The sequence below is a fragment of the Strix aluco genome, chromosome 1 (assembly GCF_031877795.1).
Source record: "Strix aluco isolate bStrAlu1 chromosome 1, bStrAlu1.hap1, whole genome shotgun sequence".
In the NCBI taxonomy this organism is placed as follows: Eukaryota; Metazoa; Chordata; class Aves; order Strigiformes; family Strigidae; genus Strix; species Strix aluco.
In genome coordinates this window covers 52011226-52034858 of record NC_133931.1, presented here as the reverse complement: position 1 = coordinate 52034858, position 23633 = coordinate 52011226, and the positions used below count along the sequence as shown (strand labels likewise).

The 23633-nt window shown below is 48.2% G+C and overlaps 1 protein-coding gene across 1 annotated transcript; it reads left to right on the top strand.

Annotated features, from left to right (window-relative positions):
- The first annotated feature begins 2 nt into the window (after nt 1-2).
- GATA6 (GATA binding protein 6) lies at nt 3-21246 on the top strand. Its single transcript, XM_074820894.1, has 7 exons — nt 3-100; nt 1487-2412; nt 5946-6112; nt 9423-9548; nt 10926-11013; nt 11106-11212; nt 19620-21246. Exons 2-7 carry the CDS (start codon nt 1506-1508, stop codon nt 19785-19787), a joined length of 1563 nt encoding a protein of 520 aa, XP_074676995.1. The 5' UTR covers nt 3-100; nt 1487-1505; the 3' UTR covers nt 19788-21246.
- The last annotated feature ends 2387 nt before the right edge of the window (nt 21247-23633 follow it).

Sequence of the window (23633 nt, the reverse complement as noted above, 5' to 3'; positions counted from 1 at the left end):
AGCAGCCGCCGGACTCGCCGCCGCCGCTCGCCCCCGCCGCACTGGATTTACCGCCCGCCGCGGCCCCGCGCCCCGGCCCCATGCGGGGCACCGGCAGCAGGTTTGGCCCCTCGCTTCTCCTTCCTTCCTTCCCCCCCCAACCGCCGCGATTTCCCTTTTTCCTCCCCGCTTTTCTGCTCCTGCCTCTCTGCCCTCGGCCGCGCCGGGAGGAGAGCGGCTGCGCCTGCCTGGGGGAGCCCGAGGGAGACTTTGTGGGCAAACATCCGATGCCGGTGCCTGGAGCCCTTATCTGCCGGAGCCTTATCTCCCAGTTATCTCGCAGGAGAGAGAGACGTATTTGGTGCCTATCTGCGAGGGGGGGACTGTGTGTGTGTCCTTATTTATGTGCCTGTGGTTATCTGGAGAGCCCCGAGGTGGGTTGAGAGCGGGGAGCCTCGCCGCCCGCTTCCCTTGCTGTCACTTCTCTGCGTCCCCTTTCGCTTTCTGCCCCTTCTCCCAGAGGCTGGGCACCGGGGGCTCTGTGTCCGTCTGTCCGGCCGGCCTCTCTTATGCTGGCGGCTGCGGAATGCGGCCGGTCTCGGCGGGAGCCCCGGCTGGCTGTGGGATGGGTGCCATTCCGCAGAGGTGTGCTGGGGCTCCGGGCAGGCCCCCCCGGCCAGGGACGCCGGCTGGTACCAGCCCCCGCGACTGGCACAGCCCCCCCGGCCCGGCCCCTGCCTCGTGTCCCGGTGCAGCCGCGCACACGTCGGGGCCCAGCCCGTTCGCATCTCCCGGCTCGCGGGTGCCTTTCCCTCCTCCTCCTCCTCCTTTCCGTGACCTTGGGCTGGAAATAAGCAAACGAGCGAGGCGATGTACGGAAAAGCTAACATCGCTCTCCGGAGAAGTAACCTTAAAGGGATCGCCTTACTAATTGTTTTCTCGGTGGAACCGAGTCAAATGACTCATTCATTGAAATAATCATCATAATAACAACAACGACAGCAGCCAAGGAAGGGGCTTTACTACAGACCGGGAAAAATGCCCCTCTTCCCCCTTCGCCCTCCTCTCCCCCACCTTCCCCCCCCTCCCCCGGCGTGCTTCTCGCTCAGCCCCGCAGCGCAGGGTGCGGGGGGAGAGGGGCGCAGCCCGCCGGCGGCGCGGGGAGCGGGGCCGGGGCCGGAGCCCCCAGACCTCCCTCGCGGGACCGCGCTGCGCGGCCGGCGGCTCCCAGCCCGTGTTGACCTGGGCTGCCTGATCCCACTCCGCCGGGGCGAGGGACAGCAGCGCCGAGGCGACATGACTGATTAAGCGCTCAGAGGGTCCAGATAAGCCCTGATGAATCTCATTAAGGGAGGGAGACGGGCTGTCCTGTTTGCTAACTTTGTTATTATTATTTCTCTCTCTCCCCCCCGCCCCTCCCGCTCTTTTGTGTCCTCCCTCCCCGCCCTGCCCTGTGGACCCCCCCTTCCACTCCTCCTCCTCCTCCCCCTTCCCCATCCACACCCAGCGGCTAGAAGGGGACCTGGATGGCCGTGGCTGAAGGCGGCTGGTGCACGGTGAAGCGGTGCGCTGCGGGCGCCGGCGGTTCCTCCTGCCCCTTCGCGACCAGGGAGCCGCGCCCGTCTCCTCCTTCGCCCTCCTCCTCCTCCTCCTCCTCCTGCGGCGGCTCCCAGGGCGAGCGCGGCTCCTCCAAGACTCCTCTGCCGGAGCCCGACGGCAGCCACCGGCCGGCCCCGCCGCCGCCCCCCACCGCCGAGAGCAGGTCGCTGCTCGCCCCCTACGTGCACTTCGGAGCCCCCCACCCCTCCAGCTGGGAGGACATCCTGCTCTTCGCGGATCTAGACCAAACCAACAAGCTGATCTGGTCCAGCCGCGGCCCCAAGCTGAGCGCCCTCGGCGCCGAGCAGCCCGAGGAGATGTACCAGACCCTGGCCATCTCGGCCGCCCAGGGCCCCACGCCTTACGACGGATCTCCGGGCGGCTTCATGCACTCCACGCCTAGCTCGCCCGTCTACGTGCCCACGACCCGCGTGGGCTCCATGCTGCCCACGCTGCCGTACCTGCAGGGCAGCGGGGCGGCCCAGCCCAGCCACCCGGGTGGCGGCCACGCCGTCTGGTCCCAGCCGGCCGCGGAGAGCCCCTCGTACAGCACCGCCGGCGGCACCCACCCTTCGGGCCGCTTCCCCTACTCGCCCAGCCCGCCGGTGGCTAACGGGGCCTCCCGGGAGCCCGGCGCCTACAGCAACAGCCTGGGCGCCAGGGACCAGTACAGCCCGCTGGCCCGGCCGCTCAACGGCTCCTACCCGGGGCACTACACGTCCTACGTGGGGCCGCAGCTCACCCCCGCCTGGCCCACGGCGCCCTTCGAGAACTCCATGCTGCACTGCCTCCAGGGCCGGGCCGCCCCCATCCCCGTCCGGGCACCCAGCGCAGGTAGGACCCGCCGCCGGGGGCGCGGGGGGGGGGGGGGGGCGGGCAGGGAGGAGAGGGGAGGGCAGACAGGCAGGCAGGGCAGGCAGGGCGGCCGCCTCATGTCGGGGATGCCCGCTGGCGGGGGTGCCGGGGGGCCCGGGGGGGCGGCGGCGGGGCTGCCCCGGAGCGGGCTTCGCCGGGGGCGGCTCCGGTGCCGGTGGCAGGACGACGGGCCCGGGCCCGCAGCTTTCCTGGAGTGGAGGTGGCTCTCGTCGTTTACGTTGGATTGCGGGGAGGGGAACAGCGCGCCCCAAAAAAGCGGCGTGCTTCGGAGTATGGCGATCGGGGTTGCAAACCGGCCGTTCCCAAAACGGACGGCCCGCTGCAAGCCTCGCTTTTCAGTTTCCCAGCTCCGTACGTTCCTGCTTCCCGAGCCTCGAAATGGTGACAACTTCACTGCGAATTAACCTTTCTTGTAGCGTAGGGAAAAATTACAGGGGCTCGCTTAACCCATGTTGGATTATTTCAACTACAAACCGTTCCGCTGCTTCGTTAAAAGAGAAAAGCAGCAAAACAAAACCGCGGGTATGAACGAGAAAGCCCGTTTATAAACCGCTCTTAAAATGCGGCACCTCCTGATGGGATTTTACTTTCGCTTCCGAGGTGTCCCATCCTTGTTTTTTAGTTTAGGAAATTCTCTGTGTCATTAAATTAATTGTAGAAGTGGAGGATGAGCTCCGATGGTTTAGTCAGAGGTAGAAAGATTAACGATTCCTGCAGTGTCTTCGGTTTTAGAATACATGTATGTATATATAAATACAGATGTAGAGAAAGGTGTGTGTCTGGGGGTAGGTGTGCGTGTATATGTATATTTATATACATTCGTGTATACTTATATATTTGTGTATATTTATATGTATTTTAATATATGTATGTATACACACACGCGCACACACACATTTGATCAGCATTTGCTTTAATCATAAGCTACCCACCAGGTAGGTATATTTTATATATACACCGTGATTTTCTCTTTCAGTGCACTGTTGCAGAAAATTGCGCGATGGTTTTACACCTTTCTGTAGGGGTGCACACGATGCTTCTCCCGTCTCCCGGTAGATTTTAAGCCTCCCACTTGGTGTTTACTAACATGACAGAGGGAAGAAGACTCAGTTGTAGTGGCGGGAGGAGAAGGGCAGAGCAAAGCCGAGAAGCCGCGTCTCAGGGCGACATGGAAGTTGAGTTTTTTAACTCAATTTCCAAAAGTTACCGTGTAAAACTAGAGGATGGAGGAAGAAAATCCTGGTTTGGGTTTGTTTGTTTATTTTTTTTAGTTTTTTTTTCGGGAGAAGAGTGGAGTTGGAGAATCTCACGGAAGGGAGAGGAGAGGGCCGGGGGAGAAGGGGTCGAGGAGGGAAGGAGCAGGGCGCCGGAGGAGGCTGGGGCAGGAGAGCCAAGCCAGCCGAGGAGGGGGACGGCAGATTCCCCTGCTCCCGGGGGTCTCTCGCCCAGCCTTGTGCCTGGGGCCGCTCCCGCTCCCTCCCCGCGGGGCCGCCGAGCCTCGGCCCGGCTGGGAAGGCGCAGGCAGCGCGGGCAGCCGCGTCGCTGTCCCGCCTTCCTCGCCTTTCCCTGGACGGTGCCTCCGGCCCCCCGTGCTGGGAAGCGGCGGGGCAGGGGTTATTCCTTCGGGGAGGCGGGGGGTGTGTGTGCCGGAGGAGCCGCCTCGCCTTGTAACGTGGGGCAAAGCAGCCACCCGGAGCTCCCGGGCCACGCGAGTTTTCGGCTCCTGCAAGGCAAAAGGCGGCAGCAAAGCCGAAGCCACGCGTGTTCCCGTTTCAAATAATCGTGTCAGCGGTCAGGAGTTGCAAACTGTTGCCGCGATGTATTTTTATAGCAAAACATTAGACAGTTTGATCCAGCTTTCTTAACGTTACTCGTAGAGTTACTAAAACAATATCTAAAATTAAAACTTGGTTTTGCTTGCCTTGGAGATAAATATATTTCTCGCGCACTAAGGGGAAAAATATTTTTAAATGCCCGAGAAATATTGTGAGGGCAGAATTTCTTTCTGCAGGCACGAAGGTAATGTTATAAAGTAAATAGCTGAGACAAATAACTGTTTAACTTCCAGCGTCCTTGAAGCCCTAAGCATTTTCCTGATTACAGTCTTCAGTGGCGCTTTTAGTGCAAAGATTAATAAATCTTAGCGATGTGCTAAGAGCTACAAGCTGACAATGTAAGTTGAACTGTGCTCTCTGGACTCTGCCGTGTGCCTGTTCAGCTCCTAATAATTTGCAAACGCAGGGAGGAGAGAAATGTATTTCGGTGGGTGCGGACCAAAAGGCCGTTTCTTTCTGAGCTCAGTGCCCTCCGTGTCGTCGCAGCGCTCTCCCCAAAGCTGCCTGACGTTACAAGCTCTTTCGCTTTACAGAGCCAAGGTGCTAAGCGAAAGGTAAAAGAGAAACCCAGTGATGAATTAAGGCAGGCAGCGGAGGAGATGGATGGAGCAAAAAAATCACTAGCGAAGCTCTGAGTCTGAGACAGCTTTTCCCAGCCTCCTCTCGAAAGCTGCTGTAGAAATTCAAACACCTCCTTTTATTATTTCTGCACAACGTGGCACGGTATATGTGAAATCCCTATTTATTTTTTTTTCTCCCCGAAACGTGGAGAGGTGAGTCAGAACAAGAATATAAGGACTCGCAGGGGTGAAGGCATTTGCTTTTATAGGTGGGTTCTCTATACTTTTTGCCGTGCATTTAGACCCTTTTTTCCCTCCCCAGTGTTCAGGAGCTATGAGAGCAGGAGGCAGAATACCGCATATTTTTCCATTTCCTCCGTTTCCTACCAGCCTGCTCGAATTTGACCAAATAGCCGAGGCGAAGTGGTCGCTCGCCGTCGCTGCCTTGGCACACCAGCGTCCCAAACGCTGTCCCTGAATTTGAAGTTCCTACTAGTTGCGAGGCATTTAAAATGAGAGCCGGGGGTAAAAACTCCTTGCCCAACCTCGACTCGGGGCAATATTGGGGCAAAACCTTCCCTCCCAGGGTCCGGCTCCCAGGGTGGCTTTGGAAAAGGGCACCTAACCCCCCCTGCCCCCCTTTCAAAGCCAAGTGCCCCCCCCCCCCCGTCCCCTCGGTGGACACCACGACGGGGGTGTAGGGCTTCAGCCAGATTTCCGAAGGGCCAAATCCCGACGTGAGTGCAGTGCTGCCGGGGGTCACCGCTCCGTCTGGCCGGTACCCCCAGCCCGTCCCAGGCAGCACCGGCTCCGCTCTGCTTTGTAAAGCAAAGGTTGCGCCGGGGCCGGCAACGAGTCTGGTACATAAAAAAAAAAAAAAAAAAAAAAAGAAAAAGAAATAGGATTTTGTGAAAAACGACCGCACGGCCGCGATCACCGCTGGGGAATTGCTTTTCCGAGGACTGAACAGTGCCGGTTGTTTGCTCGCCCGGGGCCGATCTGTCGGCGCGGCGGGGCCGGGGCAGCGCTCCGCGGGGCTCCGCGCCCACCGGCGGCCGTGCCCCACCGCCTCTCCCCTCTGCTCCTGCCCCCCCAGAGCTGCTGGAGGACCTGTCCGAGAGCCGGGAGTGCGTCAACTGCGGCTCCATCCAGACCCCGCTGTGGAGGAGGGACGGCACCGGCAACTATCTGTGCAACGCCTGCGGGCTCTACACAAAAATGAACGGCCTCAGCCGGCCCCTCATCAAGCCCCAGAAGAGAGTGGTGAGTGGGGATGGAGGGAGGAGGGGGGCGAGAGAAGCTGCGCCCCGAGAGACCCCAGTCAGCGCTGGCCGCGGGGGGAAAGCAGGAGTAAGGATGAGGGAGCGCGACCAGAGCGTTGTAGCCCAGTTGTTCCCCTGGCTGCAAAACCAAAGTGGGGCTCCTGACCAGGTTTGCAGGCCACGGTGAGGGGCGACAGGGCTGGCAGCTCTCTGGATGCAGCTTCAGGCCCACCTCCGAGCCCTACACTGGTGAAATCGCCTTCTGTCCCCCGTGAGCTGCTCACCAGGCACAGGCCAGCCTGGCTTTTTGGACCTCGTTGGTGAGGGGGCATTGGTGGCTTGGAAGAAATTTGTGCTGCTGCTGTTGGACGTTTCCAACAGAAAACAAAAAACCCAAAAAAACCCCAAAAAACAAAAAAAAAAATCAAGGTTGGAAAGTGTTTGTTCAGAGAGCTAGGAATTTCTCCAGACCTGCTTTGTTTGCTGAGAGCTCGATCCTTGGGAATGTAAGCAAGTTTTGTATATAATTCAAAGAAAACCAATTGTTTAAACAATGATAATAGCCTTTGTTTTGTTTTGCTCTTAAGCAATGAACGGTGATTTTTCTAAAAATATACTCCTAAAACTAGGGGGGGAAATAAATAGTACAAACCAGAACCCCTGTTTATAACTCAGGCTGGCACTGAATAGGCAAGGAGAAAATTAACAAGCTGGGACTGCGCGTTATGTTTAGCAAATCTGGGTGGAGGTCAGCAGAGAGAAAGAATATGCTCTTCAGTAATGGCTGTTACTGAGCGAGCCACAATAAATCATGCCGGTATAATCCAAGCTGATGTTTGGACCCTTGTGTACGGAGACAGTGTATCAAACCATCAGCCTTTCAAGCCCCTTTCGATCACGCCAGCTGCTTCGCTCCATGCCTGTTTTCCTAGTGTTAAAACACGTCCCATTCTTTTATTTCACAACCGTTTGAATTTAATGCCCTTACGGGAGCAGGGGAAACAACCAAAAACCAAATGCGTGATGATCAGAGCAGACAGTAAGTGCTCACAAACCACCCCCACCTCTTCTTAAAAACCTTCTTCAAAAAAACAGAGTTAATTTAAGCCAGAGGTTAATTACTGCTGGGTGCCCGTTTTTTCTATCTGGTTGTCCACTGAATTTCATGACACGAGGTGTTATCTCATTACCGGGGACAAATGCAGCAGACTGGCTAGATCTGCCGCTTCTCTGAAGTGTCAGAGCTCATCTGGCTGTGGCACCCTGGCCCAATGCAGATTTCAAGTATTTGATACCTGGCTCTGGCATTTCTGTGTTTCTTTTCTTATTTTTTTGAAGGAGGGGTGGGGGTGAGGAGACTAAAACAGAGTCAAACTGCAGCCTGATTTCAGCCTGACACCTCGGCGAAATAACTCTGAAATAGCTCTGCGTAACAATCCCTACCGAGTACCCTGGCCATAACTATAAATCAGCCATGACTGTGTGTTCATACAGTTGGAAATACGTAGGTGAGAAGGGAAAATGTTTTGAAAATGCTAAACATGTTTAGATTGCCCCGAAGTTTCTGATAAAATTCCTGCAGCAGAAAAGTCATTTTAGCTCCAAAACATGCCAAAACCCCCTGTTTGTTTAGATACGGGAATGAGCAAAAACTACTGAAATAAAATATATGAAGATTTATACCAGACTGCATACAAAAGAAAGAAAGGTTTAACAGAGTGAAATGTCTGACAGCATTTCACTTGCAAAGAAAAAAACTAAAGCATATGTGTTAAGACCAGCTTTTTTTTTTACCCAATCCATGTAAAACTTGTATTGAATCGAGGAGCGCAATTTGGACGCTGTGTGCATACGTATTTAATAACCAGGTCACAAATTCTGTTTTCATGAGACCTGGATTTTTAAGAATAAAAAGTATACATGTGTACTTCAGCCTATATTACACTTGGCTGGGGTTTTTTTGCTGTGCAATTAATAATGGATTACTGATTCAAAGTTACAAAATTTGTATTTAATCTGGAGTTCTTTCCGAGCTGTGGTGTAAGATGACGGCTTACTGCTAAGAAACTTGAACAGATAAAATTCAAGAGACTTGGTTATTACTCTGGAATATTCTTCATTCTCAAAACACTTTTATCTGTTTCCCAAGTGGCAGGCAGCTCTGAGGTATCAAAGGTGACCGAGTTACTTCTAACAGCCCAGCAGTAAATGATTCAAGAGGAAGGGCATTGTACCCTTAAGTCAGTAATTTCAGTTATGGGCGCTTTATAGTCAGAATAAGATTAATGCAATCCTCTAAAACTGACTTCTGCATGTAAACTTGTTCAGCTGCCAGACACAGAGCTAGGCACAGATTTTTTTATATTTTTTTTGACAATGCGATACTTTGAAAAAGACTAGATTTATGATGTAGCTGGAATTCTTTGCTTGTGATGAACGTAAAAGAGACCACTTGTTACAGGGACTTTTATAACCCATTCACCTTCATTTCACATGTTTATGAGGACTGCCTTCACTTATGATATACAGCCTGCAGCCATAAAGCTCTGGGTTATATGGTTATTTCTGATACAAGGTTGCTTCATCTTGGCTCCAAACTCCACGGAAGAGTGTCATAAATGGCTTGTTTGCAGTGGGGACCTTGTTGTTACCCACCAGCTTTTCTGCTGGCCGAGGGGAAGCTCTGCTCTGTAAAACACACTCCCGAGGCACGTTGTTCTTCACACAAGGATAAAATGGGTGATGATAAAAAGACTTTTTTTACAAAGATGCTGCTGTAGTACATGTTACCCCTGGGATGCCCGGGAAAGTTTTCCCTAGCTGTGGTGTCACTGAGGGCAGGTGATTAAAGCAGCTAATTTTTCCAATAGGGCAGGAGTATCAGTGGCTGCTTCTTTGCCCACTGCACAGGGGAGAGGTCATTGAACCAGCTGGAGAGGCAGCACAGGAGTGATATGCTTTCTCTTCAGCTGGATGGAGCTGCAGTGGAGATGTTTCCTAGCTGTCCTGCTGGAGGACAACCAGTGCCCGGTGGTCCGAACAGAGGCACCCAGGCCAGCAGCTCCAAATGTGAATTTTGCCTCTGCCATGACTGCCCAGAGTTGCAGACTCACAGTACCTCTTCACATCAGCTTTCCAGTCTCTGAAATGAGGACAATCTTGGTTTAATTCTGCGATGTCACTGATAGATGCTATTAAAAAACCCTCATGTCCCCGCTACATGTTGAAGTACTTTTTATAAACTGTAAAGACATAAATCATTTGCTCCTGCGAGCTTGTTTACGCCTGTGTTTGCCTACACTTGCCTCTAGCCCTCGTCGCGACGGCTGGGCTTGTCCTGTGCCAACTGCCACACCACGACCACCACCCTGTGGCGCAGGAACGCGGAGGGTGAGCCCGTCTGCAACGCCTGCGGCCTCTACATGAAGCTCCACGGGGTAAGCAGCTGCTCTGCCGAGGGAGATTCCCTGCTGGCCCTGATGTTCCTTTGGGGAAGGGGTGGTCCTTCTGATGGTGGGTGCCCGGTGGCTTCAGGGGGTGGCAACTTTCTGTTGATGCTAACGATCTTGGCTCATGGTTTGGATGGCGGAGTTAAAAAATGGTGAACAAAATGGATAAAATGACCGAAAAATGTGTGCCATTAGAAAATGGCTATCCCATTTTAGCAAGTTATGCTTTTGTGCTTTTGACAAGTTATGTGTTTGGTGTTTTAGTTCTCCCGACAGATTTGTACAAATAAACCACCTCTGGATGAGTGGTACAGGTGTTTTTGCCACTGGGATTTAAACCAGCTCTTCAGTGGGGAAAAAAAACCCTAGACCTTTAATAAGACAGTTTTTCATGGACAGACATAGCTGTGCCAGCAAAACTTTAAATGTCATTTCAGCCTTTGCTAGGCAATAATAGAGGAAGAAAATAGCTCTATCCTGAAAGTGATGGAGTATGTTTTGGGTGAGACTTGGAGCCTGTTATGGTCCTGTGGATTAAGTTACAGTCAAGCACAAGTGTTTGAAGAGTGAAGGCATTAGGAGTGATTGGGACTTGGTCTAGTCCTCAAGAAAAAAAGAAATAATATTACAGGTTTAAACATCATAATGATAGTAAGCATACGCCTGAATTGTCTTTCCCAAACTTGTGTTATCATTCAGTTAAAATATATTTTAAGCCAATGTTTTCTGTATCATGGCTATTGTTGTGACGACACAAAACACAAAGCTTATTTTTGAGAACATTTTCCCTATAAATATAAATTTGGATACTATGAAGCTGTATCACAGGCAGAACTGCTTATAAGAACAAATACTAAGTAAGTTGATTATGGCCTAAAGCTTCTGTCCTAAGACACTTACCGGTGATGATCTGGTTTGCATAGCTGGTCCACAGAAAGAGGAGTATTTTTTCCCCTCATATGCATTCTTGCTTTCCAGAATCAGCCACTGGAGATAATTCCTAACCAACTAGAATAAGGAATCCAGGATCAGATATACCCCATCCAATTTAATTTCATGTGACGTGTGGCCAAACGGGACTGTTTTTCCCTAGATGTGTGCTGTTTACCCGTGGACTGACTGAGGTGTTGGAAAAACTGTTCAGTTCACAACAAGAAAAAAGTTCCCCTGCTTTCTTTATTCAGCTAAAACTCCCCTTGAAACAACCCATTGCTTTGCCCAAATAAAATGCAAAGGTTTTTCAGAATCGATACTGTGACACAGGAAAAATTTTCAGCATCACCATTTGATCTTGTAGTGTATTTTGATTTTTGATATTAGAGTACATACACAACTCTGATTGGTGTGGAAATTTAATTTTTTCAGGTTCCCCGACCTCTTGCTATGAAAAAAGAAGGAATTCAGACCAGGAAGCGAAAACCTAAGAACATAAATAAGTCAAAGGCATGCTCTGGTAAATATAAAAAGATAAGAAAGTTGAGCTGCAAGAGTTTTTTCACCTGGCTGGAAAATATTTGTTTTTAATACAAGTTCTCGATCTTTCAGGTAACAGTACTACTGCGGTTCCTATGACTCCAACATCCACGTCTTCTACTAACTCAGATGACTGTAGCAAAACCGCTTCTCCCAGCACACAGCCTGCAGCCTCCGGGGTAAGCCGTAAGCCGCTGTCCGTATCTGTAAGCAGGCAGATCACTGTGCAATGTTATCACAGCTTTTATCTTATCTAGCAGAACAATAATCTAAACAAACTTTCCAGTTTTGTTAGCTGATACTGGAACAAGATTTTCGGAGGATATTACATATAGCTGTAAACAGAATGACAAGCTGAAGTACTTTACAAACCTCTTAATTAAGATCTATATAATTTTTATGATTAAGTTAACCATAGCTTAACCCCAGACATTTTGTTTTGAAATGCTCAGGTTCTTCCATTGCAAAGGTTCTCTTTTGGAACAAAGACAATGAATCATGCCTAATTGATCCTTTCAAGAAACAATTGTGCATGTACCCCTTTTTTTCTGAAATGATCTGATAAGAATTTATAATTTAAGGCACTGCTGCTCTCACGTTTTTCAAAAGCTGTTTAATATACATATGAATTTTTACGCATTATCCCAAATGACTGGTAAACTCCAGCAAAGTGTTATCCTGTTGTATGAAGGGAAACATAAAGGCTTTTGTTTTAAACTAAGATGTGCACTTTTAAGCCCTGATTCAGACCCAGCTGAAACCAGGCTGGGGCACCCCACTGATTGCAGTGTGTAGGGGATCTGCCCTCTTCTTGCACGGGGCTCTTCAGGGGCCAGATGCTCAGCATCTGGCAGCACCGAGCTCCAGAGGAGCCCCAGAGGAGCGTTGATCATCCCCTGCTTTAGTTTTGATCTTTATTTTACATCATGTACTCAAACTGTCTCAAACTTCCTTCCTTCACTCAGTTAGCATGCGTAATAACAAATACTACCACTAAAGTTGTGAAGCTTAACATAGATTAATTTCTAACCCCTTGGCTACACATATCTGTATCCACACTTACTCCTCAGGCCTTCTGTATCCGTTAATCTGCCACATCATTTCTTTGAAAAGCTTTCCTAATGTGGCTTTCTCTACTCCTTTATTAATAAAAAGAAGACATTGTTTATAATAACTATTTTTCAATATGTCTCGGTGTTCCCACATCCAAATTCCTTTCAATAGTTTAATTCCTGACGTACAAAGTTTCATTGTACAAGGGGAGGAAAAAAAACATTTTTAGCAAATGCGATTGTTCGTGGACTGACAGGGCCACCCAGTTTCAGAGGCACTGGGTTTTGGGTTTGGATGCTGCCAGACAAGGATATTACTAAAAGGGCTTGTCTTTGACATAAGAAAACCCTGTCAGTCCAATAAAATAAACAGATCACATAAAAAAAAGAGGAACGTTAACCAAAAGTGAACTGTTACTGGGTTTCAGGCTTCCCCCAGTGAACTACTAGGCACTGTTTTAGGCATTCCCCTAATACTTGCAAAGGAAAAACTGCAGCCAGATTTTCCTTAAATTTTCCTTAGATTGCCCTAAGTGGGACTACTTACCTGAGGAATGTTGTGAGATTTATACAATGGACAGAATTAGAAGCACAATCCTAGCTGCAGCCAAGGCAGCAGTGTAGGCTGGAGGCAGCACAGCTGTGTGCTGCTCGGGCAGGGAGAGGCCATATAGATGAGATCCCATTTCCCCTATGCCCTTGTTTTCTTGGTTGGCTAAAGCCTGTCTTCCTTTCTGTAGCCTTTCTCCCTAGGACAGTATATCAAACCTGTTTATTAATAATCTTCATGTTATATTGTTAATAGTACCCTTTGTAATATATTTTTGCCAGGTGGAGTTGTGTGGCTACCAGAGGAGAGTGGGCGGGGTGCAGTTCATGAGCCAAAAAACTGTTTGAGAGATGTTAGCAACTAAGGGCAACTCCCGGAGACCCTGAGGCTGCTCTTAGTTACACAAAGGAAGGCATCCCCCAGTGCCAGGACTTCAGTTCTCCCTGGTTTTTCCATAGTAGATCAGGCTGGGAGAGGATACCTGTGCGAGGCCCAGGGAAATCTGTCCCCTTGTATCCAGCAGGCAGCACAGTAACATCTGCATAGCCTTTTTCCCCACCATGATTCAATCAGATGTACCCTGCATATGCAAAGCACTTGCAAATTTCCTCTTGTGAAAAATTTAAATGAAGGGAAACGATGGAGAGAGGCTGTGAAATGCACTGAAGCGGGGAGGTTGCAGCAGTGACCAGACATGTGGGCATCCCCTTGACTCTCCTCCACCTACATGAGGGGCTGGTGATCTCCCACCCCTGCACCCCAGCCCCAAATGTATGTAAATGAGGATGGTATTTTGCAGGGGAGCTGTTGACAGGGCATGTCGTGGGTATGGCCACATCCTTCCCTTGGGCTCCTGGCTTTGCCCAAGCATCAGCAATTCAATGGATTGGGGACAGGGGAGGCTGGAGGCTGAAAGTAGAAAGTGGTGGCTGTTGAGACTGGCTCCTGTTGCCCCATTCATGTTCCATTTGGGAACATGATCACTAGCTGTGAAGGAAATGAAATAATTTCTTATGGGCCCAAATCCCGTGGGAGGGGCTGAGCGCTCATAAGGGCCATTGAAAGTTGCAGGAGTGAAGGGATGTCAGCATTTTAGAACGAGGTAGCCTGTAATCTGATCACATGCTGAAGCAAAGATACTCTGCTAGACTTCTATTTTCCTTACTTATTTTTTCCACATTTGAGTTGACCCATCGATAGCCTGAAGGTTTGTATTTATTCTTAGAACAGGCAATGGCTTTGCACAAGGAGGATAAACTTCTCCAGGCCATGTCAGGACGGAAAAACCCTCAGGTGGATGAATCCAGCCTCTGTAACATTTAGTTGCTTTAATGAGAATGGTGTCGATTCCTGCCAGCGGCGCTGGTGACATTGCCGAAACACGAGCACCTGCTGGAAGAGCGAACCTGGCTCATTCCCCGCACGTTACACAACTGGCATGGCAACTTGTTTTTGTTTTGTTCTGTTTTTACTTCTCCAGCCTTTATTCTGTGAAGCGGGGAAAAATGCCAAATTGACATTAGGCAGAGAAATATGATGACGTTTTAGAAACTGTGGTCTGAAATTCACAGCAATGTTGTTGCTAAAAGAAACAGAGAAAATGAGTTCCTCTACTGGTACAAAAGCAATTTATTATGCCCTTTATGGAAGGCTGCCAAAAGAGTTCCCAGTTATGTAGAAATCTAATGGAAATGAAATTCAGCAGAATTCAGTTTTGTCAGTAATACTCACTTTTTGCCCTACCTTTCTTTATCTCTTTTAAAGTAAAATAAAGAGGGGGATGGCAGAAAAAGAGAAGGGCAGCGATTAGTCTTGGAAATGTCTTTGAGACTATCCGTTTCATGAAGGGAATCTTATATGATGCCAATTTTGAGACAAATTAGCAAGAACCTTAAATGCTGATTTTAGGTTCTAGTTGAAGTTTAAACATTTAAAAGACATGATTAATGAATTGCTGTGGGTGCAAAGTTGATTTCAAACATCTCAAAATGCAGAAGTGTTTGGATCGGAGATACTCCGTTGTCCCATTGTAAAGGGGCTGTTTGCCAAATTCACATCTGGACCTAGAATTCAGGCCTATTTCTGTTTTCCTAAGCAGTGTAAGTACTGGGTGTCCTGTGTTACTAATATGGAAAAGGTCCAGCTGCATGATATATGAAGTTGCCTTACGTCCCCATAAAAAGAAGATTTGAGGGTTTCAGACAGCCTGCATCTGCATCTATACCTGCTCTCCCTTTGATGCTGCTGAAACTGTACAGAGAAAAGCTACACAGAATAAGTTGCTAAACGAAGGGCAAGGGCTGTAGTGCACACCCATCCATTTTCATGCAGGGGCTCCAACTAGTGTGATTACCAGAAGGGTTTTATTCCCTTATTAGGATAAAAGGCAGTATGAAAACTGCTGTAAAATCTGCTTTTTATGGCAGGACATGGAGGCTCCTTGAGCCAGGGCTGATGTCAATAAAGGCTCAGCAGCACCAGGGGAGCTTTTCTTCCAGAAGACTCTATCGTGCCCTTTGCCTCCAGTCTGGAGATTTCTCAGGACCGTAATCACACACCATAGAACAACTTAGGATAGTTGCCTTGCAGGTAAAACTAGAGCTTACTTCCCTTGGAGGTTTACCTTGAGAAGTGGTTCAGAACCAGCTCTTCAGTGGAAGGGTGGAAAGCGAGATAGCTGACTGAAATGGCCTTGACAGGTGGTGAGCTAACAGGAAAATGCACTTCCAGCTGTCCCCAGAATGCCTGACAACCTGGACATTTTTGCAGGCTATAGGGGAATCAGCCTCCATATAGTATCTCCCAGAGTCCGGATGAATCAGAGATTCAAACTCTTAAAGAAATCTCCTAGTCACATGGATATTGGAAAGTTGAATGGCTGAGGGTCCTTCAGACTACTGATGATAAGATTTCAGATGGTAATAATTCCGTAGCCGTTGGGACAGAGTTTCCATGAGAAAGGCTCACCAGCATGGTTGGTAGGACTTTCACCTGGAAAATGGGAACACAGTGCCTCAGTCCTGGTATGAGTAAATATTTATCTAAACCAGGTGGAATAAGATCAACAGGAGGCATGAGGAACATGGCAACCTAAAATACCAAATAGTCTGGTAGTCAGGGCATTATGCTGGGAGATCTGATACTCCAATTTAAATCTTCTCTTGGTCTCCTACTTCTTTTGCATTAGTCCTCACTCCTGGACAAAATAAGATGCTGCTTTCTTCTCCCCACTTTGTTTCATACATTCAGTCTTTTATTTTCTTTGCTCCATGTACATGTACCCTAAAGAGAGCATTTCATTTTGTATCAAACAGAACAAAACAATCCAGCTTTTTCATTTCAGTAGCGAAAAACAAGGAAAAAGAGTATTTTTGGTTCTACCCAAAATTTCTATATGCGTATGGACCCATACATTTTTCTTGGTTTTGTTTTATTGTCAAAGCAATAAAGCAAATTACTCATACAGACCTTGACAGCAGTGGGGTCATCAGCTTTCCCAAGCCACGCTGGAAGTTGCCTCCCTTAGGAAATAAATGAAGTATTAACCACAGTTTTATGTTGCTATAATACAAAGCAGAGATTAGAAGATATATAAACTTCCACGTTTGCAATATAAACAAATGGATCAATTTGACTAACAAGAAATGACAACTTTGCGTACTAAGAGGGTCACTAAATCAGAAAAAAAATCTGTGGTTTTGCAGTGCTGAGACTTGCTCTTCAGAAACCAGGGAGTGACAGTATTGGGAGAAAGTGCTCTTCGTGGGGATGGCAGTTATGCCAGGGAGGCTGAGGCTGGAAAATAAAGGACTTCACCACAGTTTGCCACAACACTTTATAGGCAAAAGAAGTTTTTTTCAAGTGTGCTTCAGCTGACTGTGGTTATCATTTAAGTGTAGCAAAACTAAACGAGGCTAACTGAGGAGGAAGAGAGTGTCGGCTGAGACTCAGATTACTACAGACTTAACCTAATGTCCAAAATTCATGGAGCATTTTGAACCTGCGAAGTGGGTAGAGCAAAGTTCTATCTGATAGAGCAAAGGTCTAGTTCAAGGCCTCTTGCCACTCACTCAAGCTTTTAGCACAAGTCCTTGCCCAGAGCTTTTGCCTCTCGACTGCGGAGGTGTGAGGGAAGGATGGTGCAGGGTGCAGGTGTCCCTCCCCTCTCCCCGCTCTCTGTGGTGGGCAGACTGTGTAGGAAGGAGTAGCTGGAAGAAAGCAGGAGTCCTTCAGCCAGAGATGCTGGTGCTGTTCCCCAGGTGCTGGCCAGCACAGGCTGAGCAGCCTGGTTTTGATCCGGGCTAGCTTTAGTGGGGGTGAATTTGGCTCCAGGGTGGTGACGGCAGGTTTCAGTATGATGTAGGTGTCTAAGTTCCTCTGTGGCTCTGGCTGAGGTCTCTCCTGGTGAGTGTGGCAGGCAGGTCCTCTACAGAAAGGCCACCTCTGATCTGGACAGCCTGCCTGCAGGCTGCCCCATGACCAGCTCCTGCTGGTTTGGGTAAAAAGAACCTTTGCAGATACAAACACAACCTTCCTCTGTTTGTTTGGGAGGCAAGCTCTTCCCAATGGGCTTCATTCTTTTTTTCCCCAGGAAGCTGACCTTCAGTTGATTATCTATCCTATTATCAGATTTCAGCAATAAAAATAAATCCATTACCTTTTTATTGATAGAGCCAGCTGTTGTGAATTGGAAGAGCTTGTTGACTTCGGCAGCATTGTTCAGCTTATTTATTCCAGCTAACAAATGTCCTGTAATAACTAACTGTAACTTCTGTTGGTTTTCATCCCTTAAACCTAGAGAAGTAAGAGCAGACATAGGCAGGCTCGGGAGCAGAGCTGTGATTCAGCCGCATCCTTTTTGTGACCTAAAGTTTGTTTTCCATGTCTCACTTTGGGAGCTGCCTGAGCTGCCTGCATTTGTCGTGACATTACCGGGGTGGGGTTTCCAGGCCCAGCGGTCCTGCCCAAGTCCTGCCTGCCTGGCTCAATGGAGCCAGGATCCGGCCTTGGTTGGGCAGGGATGGGCAGTCTTCAAACAGGACGTGCCTCTGCGTCCTCCCTTCTGGGGTGCCCGAGGGAGGGGTAGCCGATAACCCCACATGGAAACCGCGGGTCCCTGTGCCCCACCTTTGTAGGGCTGAATCAGGAAAAGGGTGAATTACACTTTCCAAGCCCGGAAAAAACAGGTAGCGATAAGATGTATTTGCCTACCGGAACAACAGCAACAAATATGGGCAAACGGGAACCTTTCAAAGCAGCTCCTAGTATTTTTAGCTCAGGTTGAGCAAACACCACTCAAGTATAATTTAAACCTTTCTTCCACTGTGGGGAGATGCAGGCTGTTAAAAATTATATCTTTTGTGCTAGCAGGAGTCTATTTGATGTATTAGAAATAAAAAAAGTTTTTTTGAAAAACTAGGCTGATGCAAGACCAAATGGGACCCAAAGTTTAGCATGAAACCTCCCTCATTGAATTCTCTGTGTGTAGTCACAGGGAAAGAGGATATGGAGATTCGTTGTCACTGATTGGCAATTGTGTATTTCAAGAGAGCTATAAAATATGGTTCTTCTGTTTAGAGCTATTTTGGTTGGTTTTGGGTGGCAAGCAGTTGTTCCTTCCATCTCTGCATTTCTGGGTTGCAACTGATGGAGCAGGATCCTGATTGGCGACTGGGTGGAAGAATAGCAGCCATCAACCATTTTAACAAAAGCTAAAGAAAGTCTGAGCGATTTCAGACAAAAGTGACTGCTGGCAATGAGTATCTCTTTCAGAAGGTGAGGTTTTCCCTGTGTTAAGCAAAGCAACAAGAACCTTGCACCATTTGGAAATTACCTTTGAAGAAATGAAATCTTGCTTTTCCTATGTCAGGACTGCTAGTTTGGCACAGCTCCAGGAGAGCCAAGAGCTCTACTCTTGTAAAATGATTAAATATGTATACTTTTCACTTAAACAGCAGGCAGGAAGCTTCTGCAGTCACAGTTTAGGATAGTCCTTTTTTTTTTTTTTTCTCTTTTTAAGGAATCTCATCCGAAGACTATCCATTAACAAGTAAATTAAATTTTTAAAGTTGACATATCCAAGAGTTAATTTTGTATGAAGTCAGCTCTTAAACATTTCCTTTATCAGGTGAAAACATTGCCCCTTCTCTGTCTGGCACTGTGAATTTTTCCTCTTTAGCGGATCTGCTCAGTCTCATGGAAAAAATGATTGTTTCTTTGTCTTTGTAACTCTCCATTTCTCTGTTAAAACATATGGACTGGTTCCAGGGTGGTTCAGAGGTTCATCTTTGTGTCTACCAAGGCTCCCCTGTGCGTTGTCTTCTGCATGTAGGTCATGGAAGAAAAAGGCTCCTGGTTCAAAGGCATAGTGTTTCTCGACTTGAGATGAAAAGACCATCTCCTTTAGTGGCCAGTCTGACAGGGATGAAGTGGTTGTGGCTAGCGTTTTGAAGGATGAGGAATGACTTCAGGCATTTCAAAGTCTGAGGGACGCAAAGGAGGCCGATTTCCAGGTGGTGCTCCACAGCCTGATGGAGAATTGGGATGTATCTGGCTTCTTCCACTGGGGGAGAAAAATTCAAAGTGCCACCACTCCTGGATCACATTGTTGGTGGTGGCATCTGTGTCCCTTCAGTAGGGGGCAGTGGGACACACGCACGTTACCTTCATCATGATCAAATTTCCAGGTTTTTCTGCACATCACACGATTTCTTTTCCATCTTGCTGTGAAGATAACCACGTGATGATCTCCAAATGTGGATATCACTCCCAGCAGCAGGGCTGAAGGAGTGGGCTGTCCCTGAGACATTTTTTCAGTTTCAGGGTTTTGAGGCACAGGGGCAAGCAGAGAGCAAATCCTGGCTTTCCACAGAAATCCTGGGATAGTGGCTGTGCCCTGAGCCCACTGTGCTCCCACTCACACCCCAGTGCGTGCAAAGCTCATCTGCTCAATGAAATATCTCTTTGCTCTTCCCCCTTCTCCAGGCGAGCTCGTCGGTGATGTCTGGCCCAGGAGAGAGCACCAGTCCCGAAAGCAGCAACCTTAAGTATTCAGGTCAAGACGGGCTGTACACAGGAGTCAGCCTGACCTCCACGGCCGAAGTGACGGCATCCGTGAGACAGGATCCCTGGTGTGCCCTGGCTCTGGCGTGACCCGGCGCGAGGGAAGCTGGATCCCGGCGCTGCGCGGCAGCCCCCAGACGCCTGCGCGTGGTTTCTTTTGCGGAGCAGTCGCGGCGGCAGCGAGAGTGCTGGCAAAGACCATTCCTCTGAAATTGTTTTTGTGCCTTGGTGGCAGAGGTGTTTTTCAGCTTCCGAAAGAGGCTCTGTCAAAGCATCCAGTTCCTCATCTATGCAAGAAAAATATAGGGAAAGAAAATGCCCACCGGGGGATAGCTAATGCAGCCTTACACTCTGAAAACTAAAAAAAAAAAAAAAAAAAAAAAGAAAAAAAAGGAAAAGGAAAAAAAAAAAGAAGAGAGAAACCTAGATGTATTGATAGATTTCAGAAGTACATCCTCGACTTACCCAGCAGTGCTGCCTTTCTGATTGTATAGTTGTTTTCATTCTCTCATTGCCTTCTTCCCCAAGAATTTGGCAGAAGTCGTCAAGTGTCAGGGAGGGAGTACCAAAGGCTTTAATTACTAGAGATAGTGAGATACTTTTTAACAAGTGTCAGAAGTGCATACTGCTTGAGTTGGCACAGATGTCTCGCACCGAACATTTGATGTCTTTGCCCTGTCGGTCCTCTCCTCCTGCGCCCTCCATCTTCAGCGTGCCTTGCTCTGCTCTTCAGAGCCCAGCTATGCCCCTGGAAGAAATCACAACTTTTGGTACAAGTGTCACAAGGCTCAGCTTGTGAAGGCGATTTGGGGTTGGTTGGTTTTTGGGTTTTTTTTTTGTTTAAAATATTTACTCACTTTGCAAGACTGCGATATAACTTTTAAAGTACACTGTGACTGAGGTTTATGAAAGTTCGTATTTTCTGGCTGAACTGTATAGAGTCAGTCAAAATTTGTAAACAGGGTAGCAATCAGATATTTTTCTTCCATATATACAATAATTTTTTAAAAGAAGTGCAATTTGCGTTGCAGCAATCAGTGTTAAATCATTTGCATAAGATTTAACAACAGTTTTTATACGAATGAATGAATGTAAACATTTTAACTTAATGGTACGTAAATAATTTAAAAGAAAAACTTAACTAGGCATCCTTAGGCTTTTTAGTGCAACAAAACCCCCATCCACCTTCTGTATTTCCAGTTGTCAAAGCAAGAGTTTCAAAGAACAAGCCTTCTCTCAGGAAAATTGCCCTAGCTGTTTGCTTGGAAGTGTTGTACAAAAATGCAAATGCATCCCCAGGGGTTTTTTTGACATTGAATAAGTATGTGCTGGAAAGAAACAAATTGTAATGAAACTTTACTACCTAACTGATACATATGTAAATACTCCATAAGATATTTAGGCATCTTGAAAATGTAGGATGCAATCTGTATAGTGTGACTGACGCATAGTTAGGTTGGTTTCCATTGGTTTTTAAGTGGGATGTCATTTGAAAAGTTATTTCATCAGAGCTTTACAAATAAAAGGGTATCATTTTGGGTTATATATACTTCTTTCCTGTACACTGTGCCTTCTCCTTTGCCTCCAATGCAATTGCTAAGCTACATTAAATGCTATGAAAAGGTATCTGATACGGGCAGGATGTCTGATGGCTGCAACGAGGGTCTCCAGCTGAAGTGCCTGCTCTGGCTAGCTAAATCTGCATTGCGTGTGGCTTTTCTGCAGCTCCCCTCACTACGCTTTCTGATGATGTGTAAACCCAGGGCGTCCACCTACCTACACAAGCCACTCATGGGCAGGCAGAAGGTTTTTCTGATGAAAGTCTGGGGAACTGATCCTGTGTCTTGTGAGGACTGTTATGGTTTAGCTTGGCCGTCACACTATAGCTAAAGGGTCTCACCCAGGTTCCCTGTGTATGCAAATATCTGCCTGTCACCCACTGCAGGCATAACTGCATAAGGCCAACTGGGTGGCAGAGCCATCCCATGCCTGCTGGCATCCTCTGGTGGCCAAAGGTGATGGGCAGCAAAAACTCAAAGCGCTGCTGCTGAAAAGAGAAGACGGTGAATTTTAGCTACGGAGCAGAGTGGAAAACCTTTCCCTGGCTCTGAGGATGAGTCCTCTGCATTGCTTGGCTGATCAGAGCAAGACCTACCACCAGGTGGGATTTCCAGCTGTGTCGACAGAACTGTTGGGCCGGGGAAACTGAGATGCCCAACCTCCATACCCAGGAACCCGTGGAGTGGCTGCAATGCATCTCTTCGCCTCTCTGAGGCAGACATTCATTTGGGGTGAACTTGGCCTCCAGTGAAGCCATGATGATTTACACCAGCTGAGAATCTGCCCCTTGGTTTTCCAACCCTGACAGCTGAGGCCACCTTCTTACACTGGGGGTGTTGTGAGGACCGTGGGATGAATGCTGCAGCACAGCCCTTGGAGGGGAGCGTCTTCTAGCAAAAAGTGGTCAGTCCAAGCCTCACCTGGGGTTTGGGCTGCTCCATACAGCCAGGAATGGGGACCCCTCACCCTTCCTGGTGGGGCTGTCACACCAGGCTTGGTGCTGGGACACCTCACGTTCTTGGTCCCTGGGTGTTGATGTGGCCAGTTACCACAGCTCTGCTAGCCTTTGGGCCACATGGGCTTGGATCTTGCGATTTACAAAAATAAATCCCCATCTAAGTGCAAACTGAGCCACACAGAGAAACACTGGGTTTAAAAAGCAAAAGGTGTGGAGACAAGGGTGAATATCTTTCCTTTTGAAGCATTTGTTGGCTAAAATGCCCTTTTCTGTGATTTTCCAGTGTTGACGCTAAAATGGATAAAAAAGCTGTTGCCAACTGGTGTTGAAGAGTGTTCAGTCTTAGCTGGGGTTGGCATCCTTTTTCTTCCTTTTTTCTTGACAGGGGTGAAGTTTGGCCTACCACTTCTGAAAAGCCTAGCGCAAAACTCACTGCTGAGTATGTCAGAGTTGTGTTGCTCAGAGTTATAAAACAGGAGGCTTAGTGTCCTAGTTTTGGGCTGCTGACCCAGCAGAAAAAGTCAGCTGGTTGCTGAAGCTCTTGCTAGCGGTCTGTGGAAGGCCACATTGCTTTGAAACGCTGTGGCACAATTTAAGAGGGCTCTCGGGAGGCCCTGCTCCCTTCCCAGCACCACCTTAACCGGGGGTCTGGCTTAGAGCGGTTCCTGTAGATGATAAGTATTTCAGGGGGCATAAAAAGATGCCCTATGTGAGAAGACTCCGCTTGGATGTGAGGCTGAAAATGCTCTTTTAGGTGATATCAGGAAAAATATAAGAAAGAAAAAAAAATAGAAAAACCCAATATTTTGTAGGGAAGGTGTTTCCCATTATTTCTTATCAGCAAAAGCATCAGGAATGAAATACTTCCTTGGAACAGAAGCAGGACTAAATCAGGTTTTCATCCCTCTGCAAGAGGCAGGGAGGGTGCAGTACCATGTTGCCTTACTGTATAGATGCTGAGGAGCTCAAAGTTAGGTTCTGTGTTATGATTTTACATAGAAAAAGACTGCAAGAACAGTACCTCCCTACTCACCAAAACTGCCCTCCAAGTGTACTGATTGCTGGAGCTGCTACTGCTCGACAAAATAAAGGTTTCTTCTTTTTTTTTTCTTTTTTTTTTTAAATTTTGCCTTTTAGTCCCGTTGAGCTGGCACAGCTCTGAGTGTGTGAGCTGGACTTTGCTCTGACTCATACATCATCAATAGTACTAATACTGATGGACAGCCTGGCCAGATGCTTTCCTCACTTACCCCTGTTTCTTTTCAGTGACAGGCCCTGGGATGGTCTGAGAAAGAACAAAGAACGAGTTCGACCATGGGTCTTGGTTACTATAGAGGCTGAGCAAGCCAGATTGACCCCAGAGTGTCCTCTAGTACCAGAATAAAGCTTCAGAGTTGACATTTGGGGGGAAAAAAAGC

What these genes read in the sequence shown, in the direction of transcription:
- GATA6 (XM_074820894.1), top strand. Translation starts at nt 1,506, where the DNA reads ATGGCCGTGGCTGAAGGCGGCTGGTGCACGGTGAAGCGGTGCGCTGCG. An exon ending in CGTCCGGGCACCCAGCGCAG is followed by an intron (nt 2,413 to 5,945) that starts GTAGGACCCGCC and finishes CTGCCCCCCCAG; the next exon opens with AGCTGCTGGAGGACCTGTCC. An exon ending in TAAGTCAAAGGCATGCTCTG is followed by an intron (nt 11,014 to 11,105) that starts GTAAATATAAAA and finishes TCGATCTTTCAG; the next exon opens with GTAACAGTACTACTGCGGTT.